This window comes from Crocuta crocuta, unplaced genomic scaffold (assembly GCF_008692635.1).
Source record: "Crocuta crocuta isolate KB4526 unplaced genomic scaffold, BGI_CrCroc_1.0 scaffold258, whole genome shotgun sequence".
In the NCBI taxonomy this organism is placed as follows: domain Eukaryota; kingdom Metazoa; phylum Chordata; class Mammalia; order Carnivora; family Hyaenidae; genus Crocuta; species Crocuta crocuta.
This window is the reverse complement of record NW_027532842.1, coordinates 4,248,734-4,267,238: the sequence shown is the minus strand read 5'-3', so window position 1 is coordinate 4,267,238 and position 18,505 is coordinate 4,248,734. Positions and strand designations below refer to the sequence as shown.

The 18,505-nt window shown below is 37.8% G+C and overlaps 1 protein-coding gene across 6 annotated transcripts in view; it reads left to right on the top strand.

Annotated features, from left to right (window-relative positions):
* Nucleotides 1-1,635: 1,635 nt before the first annotated feature.
* Nucleotides 1,636-18,505, top strand: part of CDK8 (cyclin dependent kinase 8) — an 80,047-nt gene continuing 63,177 nt past the window's right edge. For 4 of the 6 annotated variants that reach the window (XR_013330569.1, XM_077745405.1, XM_077745404.1 and 1 more), the window contains exon 1: nucleotides 14,012-14,087. Coding sequence is in view for 5 of the 6 variants with exons in the window: in XM_077745405.1 (XP_077601531.1) it covers nucleotides 14,064-14,087 (24 nt within the window). In the remaining variant the exon portion in view is untranslated. Of the gene's footprint in view, nucleotides 1,672-14,011; nucleotides 14,088-18,505 lie in introns of those variants that run through there. The other 2 variants (XM_077745403.1, XM_077745406.1) reach the window with 2 other exon arrangements.

Genomic DNA, 18,505 nt, shown 5'->3' with positions numbered 1-18,505 from the left:
GTATCATTTAGAACTATTTAACTCTCTAAGGTATAAAACATGGATTTAGTAGTGGTAGCAAAGCTATTCTAACATGTAGGAGATGTTAAGAGTTTGCTGGAATCTAAATTTGTACCTCCCATTTTTGGGAACTGTTTGGAAGTTGGTTTTACCCACTACCTTTACGTTTTGGGATTAGTCTAGTTCTGATAATCATAAGATGTTTCCTCCACTTCTGTAAAGTCTTTTGTACCTTCTCTTGGCTTCAAGTCACTCAAAGTATATAATTTGTTAAATCATAGCTTTTATACACAATTTAAATTTTTTTTTACCTTTTTCTATTTTTTAGTTTTATGTAATTAAAAGGTCATAGGTCTGTGAATGCTACAAATAAAACTTGATATTTCAGGTAGTCTTTTGTTTTAAGGTGTCTTGGTCCTCTTTTTTGTTCATAGAATATAATAATAGCAGCTTTCATTTTTTTTAGGTTTATTTATTTATTTTTGAGAGACACAGAGTGAGTGAGTGGGAGGGGCAGAGAGAGAGGAAGAGAGAGAATCCCAAGCAGGCTCTATGCTGTCAGCATGGAGCCCGATGTGGGGCTCGAACTCACAAACCAGGAGATCATGACCTGAACTGAAACCAGGAGTTGGATGCTTAACTGACTGAGCCACCCAGGTGCCCTGATAATAGCAGCTTTAAATGAAAAGTTTCTGATAGCTTGTTATCTATGCATTGCCAGATAAGTTGTTAGGAGGGCATTTGAATCTCTATGTGTTAATGATAAGCAAAAATAGTCTGTTTATTAGCTCATGTAGGTAGAGGAGGTGTATTCATTTACACATGACCCATTTATTGCTGTGGTGAACATGCCTCAGAGTATTTTACCGGAAGCAATTTGTAATCGAGTTGGTAGTCACACTTCCTGAACAGAGCCAATGTACCATATGGTTGGAGATGCTTTCTGCACCCAAACTGCCTGGGTTTGAGGTCCCGGTTTGCTGCTCTCCTGGACTGTAACTACGGATTCTCTGTTTCCTTTTATGTAAAATGAGATAACAATAATGTATTGTTGTGATGCCATTATTAAACAACGCTTGCACATAAAGGACAGTCTGTGTCATAATTATATCATCTACATATAAACTGGTACTTTTTTCATGACTGAGTTAAAATAGTACTGTGGACAGTAACTTAATTATACTAGAAATTATTTTCTTCGTGTGTGTGTGTGTGTGTGTACATACAGGTGTACATACTTACACACATATATTTAGCTATATTTAGCTGTGTTTGTGTATGTCTCTACTATATATATGGAGATATGTAAGTGTACATATGTGTGTATATGTATTTATGTGCACATATTTGCATATGTATATTTAAATGTGCTTATGTATGTATACAAAAATATTTCTGTAGAGAAAGCATGTGGCCATACTGGCTGTATGTAACCACATACATGTAAATTACATATTTTATGTGAACAGTTTCAGAGCATATGGCATGAACTTTAGCATGTATTTATCTTAAGTGCTTAATATAGTACTTGGCTGTGGAGAGTGCTTGGTACATATTGTAATATTTTTCTAGGAATCCCATTCCTTGTCTGCCTGCCAAGAAGTCACATTTGTTGAATATTCACTTGTGGAGAAATGGGCTTTCTGGTATTTTGGAAAGTTGGAGGCAAAGGTATATAGTTCCCACCCATAGGAAATAACTTTGCTTCTTCCTTTCAGATAATAATGAGTTTGCTTTAAGAACTAGGAGAACACAGGCCTTATAAATCTACTAATAGAGTAACTTTTTACAGAGTGGTATGAAAGTGTCAAATGTAAAGCTTAATGTTAATATTGCTGCAAGACTTCAGCTTCTCCAATCTGCATGGCCCTGCCTTTCAAGGAGAGACTGGCCCTCTTTTACCCCCCCTCCCACTCTGAAATATACTGCATATTTTATCATTCTGTGTGGCTCTCTGTTTTCTGTAAGATGTTACATACTCACCTTATTACAATGAGACCCTGTCCAGTTCTACACCAATTATGTGTAATTGGTGTTGGAGCAGTGAGTGGAAGGAAACGGGGAAGAAGAGATGGGTTTCTTCTTGCCAGTTTTTAACTCGTTTGAAGCACTGTAATTGGGGCTGTTCTTAGGCAAGGTAAGTTTATCACTCCTTAATTCCACTCCTGTTTATTTAGGTATTAAAAATGGCAATTTTTATTCAGTTTATTTTAGATTATTGACAGTAGCTTCCTAATTACCCTTCTTGTCTCCGTTGTTGATATTTCTGTGTGTGCTAATGTGTGATCTTTTTGTAAGTTTAGTCTAGTCAGACCTTGTTAATTTTACTGTGCTTAACACTGTCAAATATCTATGCAATTCTCTTGAAATTTTCTTAAGGTTTATTTATCTTTGGCATATGCCAAATTTTATTCTTCTCCCACTATAATATTTTCCCCAGAATTTTAGGAAATCCTATTTTTGTACTTGAGTAGGGATAGTTTCATTAACTGGTTGTTTCTTGTTTTTTGTACATAGAATTGAATTAAAAATACTGCTTTTAAAAAAAAATAAAAATACTGCTAAGTACATGGTATACTATTATTGTCAATCTGTGCAAAGTCCTGTATTTTATTTTTCATTCTCCCATCTCTGTCCCGTTCTCTTCTCCCGCTATAATCAACCCCTGTTCTTTTATTCATTCATTCATTTGTTCGTGCATTCATTCATTCATTCATTTGAGAGAGAGAGAGCGTGCGGGAGCGAGCTGTAAGCAGGGGAGGGGTAGAGGGAGGAGAGAGAATCTTAAGCAGGCCCCATGCCCAGCGTGGCACCAGGCTCGATCCCACAACTCTGGGATCATCACCAGAGCCGAAATCAAGAGTCAGACACTCACCTGACTAAGCCACCTAAGTGCTCTACCATTCTTATTTATTCAGTATATATCTTTTCAGCCCCTATTTTAATCTAAATGTCTTTATCATACTCGTATCTATGAAAAAATTGTTGGTGTATGGTTTAGTCTCATTCCTTTTAAAAATGTTCTGCTTCTGTTTAACTGTATATAGACCAAGTTCATTGCTTCTGACCAGATAGTCTCAATACTGTATGTGCACACACCACGTGCACACACCACGTGTTACTTCTCTAGTTCCAAGGGTGCACACATACTATACCCCTGGTGCTTCCGTGTCACCCTTCAGAGCTATGTGAAGGCTTCCCTATGGTGTATAATCAGGAATGGAATTGCTCTTGTAGGATGTGTCCATACTTGATATCACTACTCCAGATTGCTTTCTCAAATGTACCAGGTTATACTCTTAGTAATAATACATGAGGGTTACCATTCCTAGCTTACATGAGAACCTTTAAGTAATGTTAAATGTTAGCCTTTAAAGATGCTAGAAACAAAAATAGAATGCAAGAGTGAGAAGGTAGAAGTCTATTAATTTCTTTAAGTAGGAAAACTTTTGTGGCCAGACTTTTATTTATAAATTAAGGTTTCACACTGTGTTGCTAATGACAGAATAAAGCCTCTGCATGTGAGAGACAGACCTGTAATGACTTCAGATCCCATCCAGTCCATTTGTTCAACAATGAGCATTCATAATATTCTTTTCAAGCACAGAGGATTGTCAACAGGGTAGAATGTACATTAAGGGAGAAGACATTTTTTAGGGTGTCTTAATAAATCATCAACCTTGAATAATTAAAATAATACTTGGAGTATAATGTGAATTTAAGAAACATTTGGGTATATTCACATGCCTAATGTAATAATACTTAAAAAAATTTTTTTTAATGTTTTTATTTATTTTTGAGAGACAGAGAGAGAGAGACAGTGTGAGCAGGGGAGGGTGAGAGAGAGAGGGAGACACAGAATCTGAAGACAGGCTCCAGGCTCTGAGCTGTCAGCACAGAGCTTGACGTGGGGCTCAAACCCATGTACTGTGAGATCATGACCTGAGCCGAGCCGGATGCTCAACTGATTGAGCCAACCAGGCGCCCTGGTAGTACTTTTAAGAAAAAAATATTTGGAGCCAAATAGAAATAAATTAGTGGATATGTGAAATACATGCTATGTATTAATTTCCGTGTGTTGCGTATATATTGGGCCATAAATATTAAGGAGAAGAAAAATGATTATAGACAGCTAATATTAAGATATGGTTCTTGAAGTCAAGGTGCAATGACTATAATTTTATTCTTTATAGTTATGTTCAGAAAAATGGCACTTTGGGAAGTTGATTTCTTTCTTTCTTTTTAAAATTTTAATGTTTTATTTATTTTTGAGAGAGAGAGGGGAGATACAGAATCTGAAGCAGGCTCCAGGCTCTGAGCTGTCAGCACAGAGGCCGACATAGGGCTTGAACCCACAAACCATGAGATCATGACCTGAGCCAAAGTCGGACATTTAACCAACTAAGCCACCCAGGTGCCCCGTGACTTAAAAAGATTGATAAGTAGTTTGCTTTGATGGAAACTCCCCACATTTAGTGATACTTGATCATGTTACTATGATCTTATAACTGAACAGATGGGAAGGGACCAAGAGTTGCATTCTGACTTCCAAGGGTAGCAGTTTGTTAAATTCTGCATAGCTGTTTCTCCAAACAAGGTAAAGATGAGTTTAAAGTGTGAGAACTAACAAATTTGGCTTGAATTCCTTGACATAATGTAGATGAGAGATACTCGTTGCTAGGTTTGCAAGAAGCTTTATAATTTCATGGAGCTTGACATCTGGAGCTGCCAAAAACTTGACAGTAACTCCTGATAGGTGGGTCTTTTTCACTGCTGTATCTTGGGGACTCTACCAGTGCCAAGCACAGGAACCACCCCCAAAGTGCCAAGAAATCCCCTCAAATCTAGAAGTAGTACTTTTAGTAACTTTTAAAATAAACTTGGGTTGTTGACAAAAAAGTTAATTTGTAGATTTCACTGGTCAGAATGATCAAAAGAGTTGAGTGTGTTAATAGGACAAGGGATTTTAAGCAAACCACAGTGTGGCTAACTAGAACGTGCTCTCAGAGTGTACCCTATTTAATGTTTTTGTTTTTTTTTTTTTATTTCTAGGAGAGAGAAACAGCGTGAGCAGGGGAGGGTCAGAGAGAGAGGGAGTCACAGACTGAAACAGGCTCCAGGCTCTGAGCTGGCAGTCAGCACAGAGCCCGACGCGGGGCTCGAACCCACGAACCGCGAGATCATGACCTAAGCGAAAGTCGGAAAGTCGGACGCTTAACCGACTAAGCCACCCAGGCGCCCCAGTGTACCCTATTTAAATGAAAGGAAGTGTTGCTTCAGTTTGCTTTAATGCGTTATAGCTTCATGTAGGATCAGTGGGCATAAGGCCATCAGGAACGCACCGGTGGTCAGGTTATTAGCCTGATGTAGCAAGGGACAGCACGCACCTGGGACTGTGAGGTCCCAGGGCAAGGGTGGGGGGGTCGGTGAGCAAGGGCTTCAGAGGGTTTGGGCTGGGGCTGCGCGGTCTTAAGGAAAGCCTGGGGGAGTAGATCAGCTCTGGAATGGATACTCTCATGAAATGGGGTCTGCTTGGTAATTGAATATCTCCGCTCTCTTCAAGAATAGGAGTTGAAGCAAAGCTGGAACTCACTAGTAAGAAAACAGCTACTCAGAAAAGGGTGATTTTAGTCATTCTGCAGCTGTGGTGTTGCCTTAGGCAAAACTGTATTTCCTGTGTGCCTTTGTACTGGCATTGCCTCTAATCTGTTAGGTATATCACAAACTGATTATCAGTGGAGTTTATTTTCACTTTCTCAGCCCCTCATTTTGGCCAAATTCAGCCAGTCAGGACATTGTTCTGGGAAATCCAGATCACTGTTGCCAGAATTCCATTGATCAAGGAGGCTATTCAGAGAACCTCAGTTGGTGGACTGCAGTGAGTTCTTTATGTATACTTTTTGTTGTTGGAAGGCTAATCACTGAATCAGCCAAAGCAAAAATGGCTATGCACATGTAAGACTCGAGTCATTGGAGCACTGCAGTGTCGGCACATGCTGAGAAGATGAACAGATTTTGTAATCTGTTTCTAAGCCAAGAGCCAAGTCCCAAGTGTGGTTTTGGTGTAGATAGAAACTTTGCTCGGTTTGACATCACAGGGGCTCCCTGTCCTGTCTCCTATTTTGAGTTTGCTTAGTAGTTAAGTGTGATTGCCCAGGAACTAGAGTGAGCAGAGTCGAACCCAAAGTCTCAGTAATTAGTGTGTTCGCATATTTTAGTGAAATCATGAGCGATTTCACAGTTGGAGCCAGGTATTGGATTCCTACAAGGCGTGACTAGGGATACAAAGAGCAATATTATGGATATTGTTATTAGACATAACAGGTGTCTATTAATAATTCAGAAATTTAAAGCAGCATAGAGGACAGAAAAGAGCTTGGGGCAGGGGAGGTACGCCTGACAGTCTTCGGATCTGGCCATTTAGATCTTGTCCCATGGGTCCTGGGTGGAAGCTGTCTCATTCTCTAGGATCATCTTCTGGAGGATTCTTAGGAATCCTCAATTTGAGGTCTCTGGCTGGGACGGTCTTCCAGTAACTTGAAGATGTGTTACGTCATGGTAATTGAGAGCTGCACATCCAAGGGGTTCTACAGTTCTGCTGTAGTTGTCTACAGACTATGGCAAGGTCACTTCCGTGGGGGTTCAAGTGCAGTCTTTCCCTAATGATGCTTCAAAAATAGCCAGTCACTTTCTCTGAGAGCATATAGTGCTGGTTAAGTATCTAGCAAGGGAAGATAAGGTTGAACAGCCCTGGAAAAGTATGTTAACCAGAATTATTAGAATGGGAGAAAACAGCTCCTCTATTGTATATACAATACACAAGGATATAAGGGTTCAGTCAGTGATTACCCAAGGAGTTAGAACGTATTGTGAACAGTGAGGACTTTAATGAACCTGCAAGTCTCCTTGGATTTCTACCATCAAGTGTGTTATGCTTGTTCTTAATTGACAAGGATATTGAAACCTAGAAACAAAAGTCATATTGAGACAGTCATTGTACCAGTTTTTCTGTAAGAACATGAGTCTGCCTCTTCTCAACTCAAAGTACACAGTAATATATTTTATCCACATTTAATGTATAATGGCTGAACTTCTCTTTTCATTTGTCAAATACATCAATTTGAAGAGAACAGAGTTTTCAAAATAAGAAATCCAAAGATACTTTAAGTGTAAAAGACATCCATTTTAGTATTTTGATTTTGGGACCTAAATTCACAAAAGACAAAATCGAGAAGAATTTCAAATGATAATAATACGTGAACTTTAGTCATGGTATCCAAAGGTAAAAAGTAGTTCGAAGCAATATTTGAAAATACAAATTGCAATAGGAACAGTAGTTATTAGGACCTTTAATCTTTTTAAATAGATTTTATTAAAAATGATTTAAAATACGGCTAAGTCCCAGTGATATGTATTTAAGAGCATTCTTTCCCAAATTGAACCTATTTAGATCCTTAAATATTTAAGTGAGTTAGGTGGTTGGAGTCACACCTCTAGCACTCGGCCAGGCCCCCTCATTGTCTTGCATACTCACTAAGATTCCATGCTGTAGTCTAGCACCTTCCAGACCTTTCCCTGCAGTAGCCACCAGACTGTAGCATACAGTGACAGTTGCTTACAAGCCACTTACAAATTATTGTATAATAAAGATAATTACATCTTCAGTTTAACACATTAGACTTTATGTAATTCACAATTTTTACTACATAACCACAGTGATTAGTTCAGCTGCTGCTTTTTCTTTTCCTCAGAGCATGACTTTGTCCATGAAGGAAGTAGTGCTCTGATTTATATTCTGGCTCAAGCTCCTTGATCCGGCTGACTACTCTGTAATGTTCTTCTGTCATTGCAGCTGTCCGTGTAATTCTGCAGAACAGACTCTTACACCCCAAACAGCTTCTATTGACACTGTAATCAATCCCTCATGATTTTATGTAGTTCAGTTAGATCAGTTTCTGGCTTCTAAAACTGCTGTTGAGAAGTTCACAGGTATCTTGATTCTGGATTCTTTTTTAAAATTTATTTTTATTGAGATAGAATTCACATATGACATTTTGTAAGTTTAAGGTGTACAACCTGCTGACTGATGAATTTATATATTGCAATATGACTACCACTGTAGTGTAGCTAACCTTCTACCACGTCACATAATTATCCCCCCCGCACCGCTCCCCCCCCCGCCCGGTGGGAACAATTAAGATACAGTCTCTTAGCAACTTTGAAGTTTATAATATAGTATTGTTATCTATAATCACTATCCTGTGCATTAACCATCTCCCAGGTGCCCCTAGCCCCATTTAACTGCCATTCTACTTTCTGTTTTTATGCGTTCAGGGATTCCATGTGTAAGTGATGTGATGCAGTATTTGTCTTTCTCTGAGTTATCTCATTTAGTTTAATGTCCTCAGGTTCATCCCTGTTGTCACAAATGGCAGGGTTTTCTTCTTTCTCATGGCTAATATTGATCCTTTCTAAATGGCCCATTACCTGTCTCTACCGGAAGCTTGTAAAATCTGCTCATCTCCACTTCTCTGAAAGGTTTAAATACCAGGTCTTGATATGGGTCCGTTTTCAGCTATTTGTGGTGGGAGCTCGTTGGACCCTTGCAGTTTCATAAATCCTGTCATCAGTTTGGGAAGTTGCCTTGAATTACTTTATAATAATTTTCTTTCTTTTCTCTGTTCTTTCTTTCTTAACTGCTAATTATTTGTATATTGGATTTCATGGACTGGTTGCCCAATTTTTCTGTTTTTCTTTCACATTTCTATCTTCTAGAAATATCTCTTCAACTTTATCTTCCATTCAACCCGTTCTGCTTCCAGAGGTATCTGTACTGTCAGCTCTCTGCTCTTGGAGGGTTTTGCTGGATGCTTCTAATTGGTTCTCAGGTTTCTTCACCATCAACTTCTGATCTAATTTTCTCTTGGATCTTCTTAATCAGTTAGTGTTTGTCCACTTACTTTCTAGTTTCCAAAGTTTTATGCTGCCTTCTCTCCATTTTTCATCCATGTGAATTTATATTTAAAAACATTTTTTTTACCATAGTTTTAGTAGGGTTTTAGAAAGGAAGTGAAATTTCATATGTGTATTCACTACTCTATTTTACCAAAACACTGCTCATTTTTTTAACCACACCTTTACAGCCATTTTACATTACTGGCTTACTACTCCTCCTGTCTATTAAAGGCCAGTGTTCATCATGGTTTTCTTCTCTTCTTTTTGGTCTCCTCATGTAACACACTTTCCCTCAGCTTTATTATTTTTTTTAATGTAATATTTTCTTGTCATACTCTTGTTTTTTACCCCCGCCCCCTGACATGAAGCACGTATCCTCTGTATCCCTCTTTGGACACAGAGGACACAGCTGATCCCTCCCATCTTACCTCTGCCTGTTTCTAAGATCATGTCCATCCTCAGAACTGTCAGCATGTTTCATGCTGTTAAACTGCTGCTGCTATTCTCTGCTATGCTCTGAGCATGTCACGCCTTCCCCATGCTTCTGTATTTTCGTACATATTGTTCCCACTTTCTGGAACGTCTGCTCTAACTACTGGTATCTCTCCCCAGCCCCTCCCTCCTTTCCTCACAAACTTCTGAAGTCTTCAGAATCTCTGCTTAGGTAGCCTCTTTCTGAAGCTTTCTTTCATATTGCTTCAACCCGTTAAGTTATGGTTGGTCACCCCTCTATTTATAGCACTTAAAACACTATATTGCGTTATTTATGCCATCTGACTACTTTAACCAGATCATGACTGAAACTAGGGAACAAATCCTTCTCCTCTCCAATGTGCTTTTTTACTAAAAAGTGACTGTGTGGATGGATATATAAATAAATATGCTCTGTAAACCACAAAGCACTATTATATTGTGATGGTAATTATATTCAGTGATTTTCAAGAGGAGGTTGCCGTTTTGATTATCAAACATTAAGTTTTTTCTATTCTCCCATTTCACCTTTCTCATCATTTACCTTTATAAAATGTAACACGCATAATTACTTGGGATGGGGGAGAGAACTGTTTGCAGATTAGAATTTTTCAGTTCATTGAGAAGATATTTTCATAAAACAACGTGGCATTTATTTATTTAAAAATTTTTTTAAATATTTTATTTATTTCTGAGAGAGAGAGAGAGACGGCATGAGCAGGGGAGGGTCAGAGAGAGGGAGACACAGAATCTGAAAGAGGCTCCAGGCTCTGAGCTAGCTGTCAGCACAGAGCCCGACACGGGGCTCGAACCCACAAACTGTGAGATCATGACCTGAGCCAAAGTTGGACACTTAACCACCTGAGCCACCCGGGTTCCCCGCAGTGTGGCCATTTATAAGTAAGAGCAATTCAGGGCTGTTGTTAAGGAGGTGAATGGGTAACTTGTGGGTTTAATTTATTTTCTTTCCCACCACTCTCTTTCTCCGTAGAGTGCCCAAATCTAGGAGGCTATCCTCAAGTAGTATCTATAACAATCCCTTACAATCACTCCTGGGTTATAACCATCTGGTTAAATCGGTACCATGCATGCGAAAGTGTCTAACAGATATAATTTAGTCCTGACTTCATTTTATTTTTGCATTCCCCTCTTTAACTTCTTATTTGCTTAATTCTTTCACAAATCAATCAAACGTAGTGACCATTAAGTATAGGTACACTTAATGTATTTTTAAAATAATGAGTGCCCATGGTGCTTTACTGGAAAGTATATTATAAAGCTGATTGCCATAAAACAAATCTCTTTTTCAGAAAAATAATGTTGGAATTGGATTTTTTTCCCACAGTTAAGAATTTGGTATGAATATATTGTAAACATGAAGATAAAGCTATGTATGGTTTTAATAATAATTTAAGATAACAAGGTATTAAATGAACTTAAATGAATAGATTTTATTCAACCAGACTTCCTTTTATCCTCTCAGATCTTGAACTCTACCACCTTTGCCCCTTTATTTTTTAAGTTTATTTATTTGAGAGGGATTGGGGGAGGGGGAGAGAGAATCCCAGCTAGTCTCTGCGGAGCATGGAGCCAGATACAGGGCTTGAACTCAGGAGCCGTGAGATCATGATCTGAGCCGAAACCCAGAGTCAGGACACTTAACTGGCTGAGCCACCTAGGTGCCCTCCTCTCACTTTTAGTTTATGACCTAATTTCCGACATCAGGAAGAAATCAAAGCCGTCAAGACGAGGCCTCTCCCTAAAATTATTTCTCCTTTTAGCCTTATCTAATATCTCCTCAGCATTTTAGTCTTTGCTCTCTTAATTTTTACCTCCTCCTCTTATATCAGCATCTCCTTTTCTCTGGATTCTTCCTGTTAGTACTTAACCTATCCAGTCCTCTTTCATCTTGAAATAATAGTAATTCTTTAACCTTGTGTATTCCTCCAGCTACTGCTGTACTTTCTCGCTCTCAGAAGCCTACAGTTATTATCTTAGTTGGCTTATGCCCCCTTCATTCCTCAGCCTGCTGCAATATACACTCTGCCGTTACATCACTTCAGCTGTTTTTGCCCAGTCTGCTCTCCGGTGGCTTCCTCATTACTAAGTTCAGTGGTCACTCCTTTACCTTGCTAGTCTTCTCTACAGCTTTTGATACTAGGTACTATTCTACCCTTTTTGAAAGTCCTTTTTTTTTTTTTTTGTCAGTCCTCCTCTTTGGTGTCACTTTACTCCTGTGGCTTTGATTACCGTGTGTGTTCTAATTATAGTAAATCCGTGTCTTCAGCTTTCTCTTGAGCTTTAGACTTGTTTATTCTGCTTGCCGTCCTCACTTCAGTATCTCCTACGTACCGCAGACCCACCCTACACAAAACAGGGCCGTCTTCTTCCCCTCAGTTCTTTCCTCCTGCTGTTTCTTATTTCAGTCAGTACTTTGCTGTTAACCTGTTGCCTCGGCAGAAATCATGATCTCTGCCTCCTCCTCCCTTCTGACCAGTACTCAATCCCCGAGTGCTATTGGTTCGACCTCGCGTCACTCTGGTCCATCTCTCTATCGCAGCCACCATTCTGCAGCCGCCACCATCCCCTCTCACCTGAATCGGTATGCAGTTTACTTTTCAAAGGCTTCTCTGCCCCCTGTTCTTACTCTCCCAGAGCATTCAAAAGGCAGCCAAAGCTTTTTTTTTTTTCCAAATAAAACATAATTGATATTCTCTTATTAAAGAAATCTTTAATGGCGTGCTTCCTGTTATTCTTGGAGTAAAAAGACTTTTATGTTTTGGCTCCTGATTAATGTCCTTAGTCTCACCCCCACTGCTTTCTGTGTCTGTTCTCCTCCAGTGCTTTTGTCTCGCCTCCTGTGTCTTCACATTGTTTCCCTCCTAACTCATACCACACACACATACACAAACACACATACCCCCACACCCACAGTTCTCAAACTCTGATCTGGGAACCGCTGGTTACCTCCAGACTCCTTTCAGAGGGTCTGCAAGGTCAACACTATTTTCACAGTAGTGCTCTGGTGTTGCAGTTGACACTTGAATACCATGGGGGTTGAGCCTGACAGCCCACCACAGTCATCACAGTTTACAGTCCACATATAACTGTTAGTTCCCTAAGAACTTAACTACTTAAGCCATACAGATAACATAAACAGTAGATTAACACATATTTTATATGTTACATATGTTATATATTGTGTTCTCACAATAAAGTAAGCTTGAAAAAAGAAAATGTTATTAAGACATTAAAACCTAGAAGAGAAAATACATTTATAGTACTGTATTGTATTTATTGAAAAAAATAGAAGTGGACCCGTGCAGTTTAAACCCATATTGTTAAAGGGTAGTGGTATTTCCTTTTCTCACTCTGTCTCGTAAGTGTACAGTGGGTTTTTTTTCCCAAAGGTGTCATAACGTGATGTCATTGCTCTGGTGGCTAAAAGATACATGCTTTTGTATTCTGTTTTCTTTAAATGTTTATTTTTGAGAGAGAGGGGCAGAATACAAGTGGGAGACGGGCAGAGAGAGAGGGGGAGAGATGGGATCAGAAGCAGGCTCCAGGCTCTGAGCTGTCAGCACGGAGCCCGACGTGGGGCTTGAACCCACGAACCATGAGATCATGACCTGAGCCGAAGTCGAACACTTAACTTGAGTGAGCCGCTCAGGCGCCCCAGTATTCTATGTTTTTAAAAGTCCCCATTTTTAAAATCGGATAAGGTAAGTACAGATAGATATGATGAACAAAAACTTGAATATCCAAGAGACTAAAGGGGTCCTGAGTCAACAAAGTGTGAGAATTGCCATTTAGGCCTCAGTTGAATGGCGTTTCTTCTGAGAAGTCTTTGCGTACGTCCTCCACCAGAGTAACCATTGAGTAAGCTCTGTGGTTTGCCCTTGCCTGGTCATAGCACTCATATTGTGTGGCGCTACGTTAGTTCTGTATCTGTCTAGGCCAGCAGACGCAGGAAGCTCCGTACAGGAGCTCTGCTGTCACCCCAGTACCGAGGACAGCTCTGAGTGCATAATAAGTGCTTAGTAAACACACACTGAGTCAATCTCTTCAAAGGTATTTGGGGGTATGAGGACTATAACATGTTTGAAATTATATCCATTTTGTACTTTACTGATGCATTCATTTAAGTCTTTTGACCCACCAGTATCTAAATGGGTTTTAGAAAGCAAGGGGTGTGTGTGTGTGTGGGTGTGTGTGTGTGTGCACGTACGTGCGTAGAGGGTACAGTACACACACATACATGCATGTATAGAAGGGAAATGTGTACATATTAGAGCATAAAGAACCTATTACTGAAAGTCTGGAACTCCATTTCTGAATCTTTGTCTTCCCCAAACCATGGAGCCTTGGACAAGTCTTTTTATTACTTTGAATCTAACTTTCCTCATCAAATAGTGGGATTGAACTAGATTATCTAAAAACTTTTTCCTATATGATACTATTTAACACATGTGAAGGGTGGTCAATGTATTAAATATGTGGCTTATATTTATTTATATTTTATATTACTAAAAATGGCACATAAAATTAGTTTTATCTATATATTAAAATAACTTTGTTTTTGCAGGAAAGATGATAAAGACTATGCTTTAAAACAGATAGAAGGAACTGGGATCTCTATGTCGGCATGTAGAGAAATAGCAGTAAGTGAAGCTTTTTTTATAATCATCCTTATCATTTGACTTATGAGTGTCAGTTGTGTGGTTTCTGAACTTGTATTTGTCACATACACACATTAATTGAAAGTTGGTAAATATTTTTCATATTGACTGATTGTAGAAAAATATATTTGTTTCCTAAGCGAAGTAAAGGTGGCATGTAGTTCTAGCAAAAAGGTCTGTATAAGTTCATTTATTTGGGAATAAGTCAGTCTTAGTTGTTGATATAAATATATATATTTTTCTGATAAATGTCGCTACGTATTAAGGGTTCGGTTATTCTTATTATTTCATTGGGTGCAGTAAAAGTAAATTTGTATGATTCTATACGTTCATTAAAATTAATATTTCTATTTTAATAAGATGAGATTAATGTCATTACTTACACGAACTTAAAATGAGATTGTGTTATTCGATTTTCATTGTATCTGTTCATTTGAATATGTGAAAATATGTGCTGTCTTCTTTTGGAAACTTGGCTTTCCATATGGCAAATTAGAATCTCATTTTAATCCCAAAGGAAAATATTCACGTTAATGCACTACTAAATAACTATTCACACATTTAAACTGAGTATTCCTTCCATCAGATTTTACTTCAGTTTTTACCATTGTAACACCATGGGTCCAGATTTATCTTTTCTGTCTAGAATCAAAATATTATAGAATATATATTATAATCTTTTATTGCTTTTAGCCCTTGTATCTATCTACAGATAATAGGGTATAGTGACCTGGATATATTAATGTAGATAATTTTCCTCATTTAATAGATTCTGTACCATTGGGTTTTCAGCCATTTGTGGTATGTCATGTGGACAGGAACTAGAGTAGGTAAGAGTAAAGAAACCGAACAATCAGGGTCCCTGGCCGTCAGTATTTACATGCTGACCAGAAAAGACCCTCATGAGGAAAGACTCAGACATCTTATAATAATGGTGTACCAAGCACATTGATAGAACTGTATGGAGAATGGGAAAATGATCTACCTCTAACTGAGAAAATCAAGGAAGGTTCTGGGTTTTGGGAGACATGTAAGAATTACCTACATGAGGGAAGACTAGAGGTGAGGTGGAGGGCATTCCTTCTTCACCACAGGTATACCATGCTGGAAATTATCTTTCATGTAATTGATAGGTTTTTAATGCTCTTGAATCTAAAGGAAGGATATCTGTACACTAACTGTCAGTTCTTCCAACATCTCCACTTCTGTATATTCTAGTTAGTTTTAAGGAATTAAAATCCTTTGAACTGTGGTCAGTGATATTAGATGTCAGGATAGAGATGATCTTTAGAGGGGGTCAGGGAGTGACAGAAAGTGGAGACCAGGGAACTTTTAGGATTCTAGTAATGTTCTGTTTCTTGTTCTTGTTCTGGGTCTGGTTATGTGGGTTAACCATGTGAGTACCCACTGAGCTGTGCCCTTAACGGTTTGTGTGCTTTTTCTCTGTGTTAGTATTAAACTTCAGCAAAATGTTTTGAAAACAAACAGCTCAACTCATTTTAGGAACAGATGTTGTTCATGTGTATGTTGATAACTGTAAATGAAGTTAAGCACAGAAATACGAATGCTTATTTTTAATGTATATGATTATGGTTCTTCAACTTAAAGTGAGCAGAAATTTTTATTTTTGATGAAATTTACTAATTTTTCCCTTTTATGACCATTGTTTTCTGTGCCTGGCTGAAGAAATCTACCAACCTGCTGTTTGTGAAGATATTTTCCTGTGTTTTTTCTAAAAGCTGTATAGTTTTGGTTGTGTGCTTTAGTTTGGGCTCTACTTAATTCATTTTCATTTGTACACGTGGTGTAAGGTTTGAGCTTTTCCTCCCCTCACCCCATAAGAATGTACAATTGTTGTAGCATTGTTTTTTGAGAAGATTCTTCCCCATTTGTTTGGCACCTTTGTAAAAACTTAAATGACTATGAAAGTGGGAACTATTCCTGGGCTCTGTTCTGTTCTGGCGGTCTCTTTGACCATCCTTATGCCATTATGAGGTCACTAGCTTTACAGCAAGATTTGAAGTAAGGTTGTGTAAGGCTACCAGCTTTAGTCTTCTGTTTTAGGATTGTTTGGGCTATTTTAGGTCCTTCGCATTATCCCATAAATGTTTGAATCAGCTAGTCAATTTTTATTTCTAAAATACGCCTGCTGGGATTATGGTTTGGATCAATTCAGGGAAAACTGATATCTTAATACTGCATTCACTCCACAAATCTCAAAAGGTATACTTTCTATTTTTTAATGTTTTCTTTAGTGTTTCTCAACAGTGTTTTGTAGTTTTTAGTTGTAGAGAAAATGCACACATTCTGTTAAATTCATTCCTAAGGACTTCATGTTTTCTGGCACTCTTATAAATGGGATTTCCCATTTGTTTGCTTCTATACATAGAACTTTTTAAATATGGTTTATTTTATATGCATTTTGTATCTAAATTCACTGATAGGTTTTGGAGATTTATGCAGATTTTCTGCATAAATGATTATGTCATCTATGATTTGGAATAGTTATATCTCTTTCCACCTTTTTATTTTCATTTTTTTCTTCTTATTGCATTGACTTGGGCCTTTCATATAATGTTGAAGAGTAATGAGGGTGGACATCTTTGACTTGTTCCTAGTCTTAGGGAAAGTGTTTTCAGTGTTTCACTATTAGGAAAAATGCCAGCTATAGGTTTTTGTTTTGTTTTGTTTTTTAATAGATGCTGTCAGTCAGACTTAGGAAGATCCTAGTTTTTTTTCTTAAGTTGTATTTTATCAGATGGTCTTTTTCTACATGTACTGAAATGACCCTATAGTTAATTCTTTAATTCTGTTACATTGGTAGACCCCATTGATTTTTAATGTTTGTCCAATTTTACATTCTTGAAATAATCTTGAAATAATCCCTGCCTGGTTATATATTGCTAGATTTGATTGACTAATGTGTTGTTAAGGAGCTTTAGGTGTATGAGTTTGAAGGATGTTGGTCTATAATCATCTCTCCTATAATGTCGTGTCTTTGGCATCAGGATTATGCTGTCCTCATGAAACACATTATGAGGCATTTCTTCATCTTCCGTATTCTGGGCTTCTGTAAGATTGGTAGTTTGTCTTCCATAAATATTTGACAGAATTCACCAACCAATATTATACCCTTAATACTCTTCAGAGTTTATATTTTGTCTTGTGTGTGATATGTTGTATTTTTTACATAGTTTTGTCTATTTCACTCAAGTTGTTGATTTATTAGCACAAAGTTGTTCATCATATTCTCTTATCTTTTCACATCTATAGCTTCTGTAGTGATGCCCTGTTTCATTGAAGATTGGTAATAAGTGTTTTCTCTATAGATCATTGGTGTCTACTCTTTATTATTGTTTTCCTTCTACTTTTGGCTTATGTTTCTTTTTTATCTTCTTAAGTAGAACCTTAAGTCATTGGTTTTTAAATTGTTCTTTTCAATAAGCAGTTAAAACTATAAATTTCCCTTTAAGCTGTATTCTACTTGCATTCCATAAGTTTTGTTACATTGTATTTTCATTATCATTTAGTACAGAATATTTTCAACTTTCTTTGTGATTCTTTTCTTTCATTCATGGATTGTTTAGAAATATATTGTTTAATTTTTTAAACATAAGTGGAACAGAATAGAAAACCCAGAAATGAACCCACAGTTGTGTGGTCAGTTAATCTTTGACAGAGGAGAAATGAATTTACAATGGGAAAAAGACAGTCTCTTCAACACTGGGGAAACTGGACCATTTTCTTAAACCATACACAGAAATATACTTAAAATGGATTAAAGACCTAAATGTGAGAACTGAAACCATAAAAATCTTTGAAGAGAGCACAGAAGACAGTAATTTTTGACATCATCTATAGCAACACTTTTCTTTTCTTTTTCTTTTTTTTTAAAATATTTTATTTATTTCTAGGAGAGAGAGAGAAAGACAGCGTGAGCAAGGGAGGGTCAGAGAGAGAGGGAGTGACAGACTCTGAAACAGGCTCCAGACTCTGAAACTGCCAGCTCAGAGCCCGACACGGGGCTTGAACCCGCGAACCGTGAGATCATGACCTAAGCGAAAGTCAGATGCTTAACCGACTAAGCCACCCAGGCGCCCCTATAGCAACACTTTTCTAGATATGCCTCCTGAGGTACGAGATACAAAAACAAAAATAAACTATTGGGACTATATCACAATAAAAAGATTCTGCTCATAAAAGGAAAGTCAACAAAACTAGAAGGCAACCTACTCATTTGGAAAAGATATTTGCAAATCACATCTCTAATAAAGGGTCAGTGTCCAAAATATATATAAAGAACTGATACAACTTAACACCCCAAAAACAAATAACCCAATTAAAAAATAGATGATATGAATAGGCATTTCTCCAAAGAAGACATCCAGATAGTCAACAGG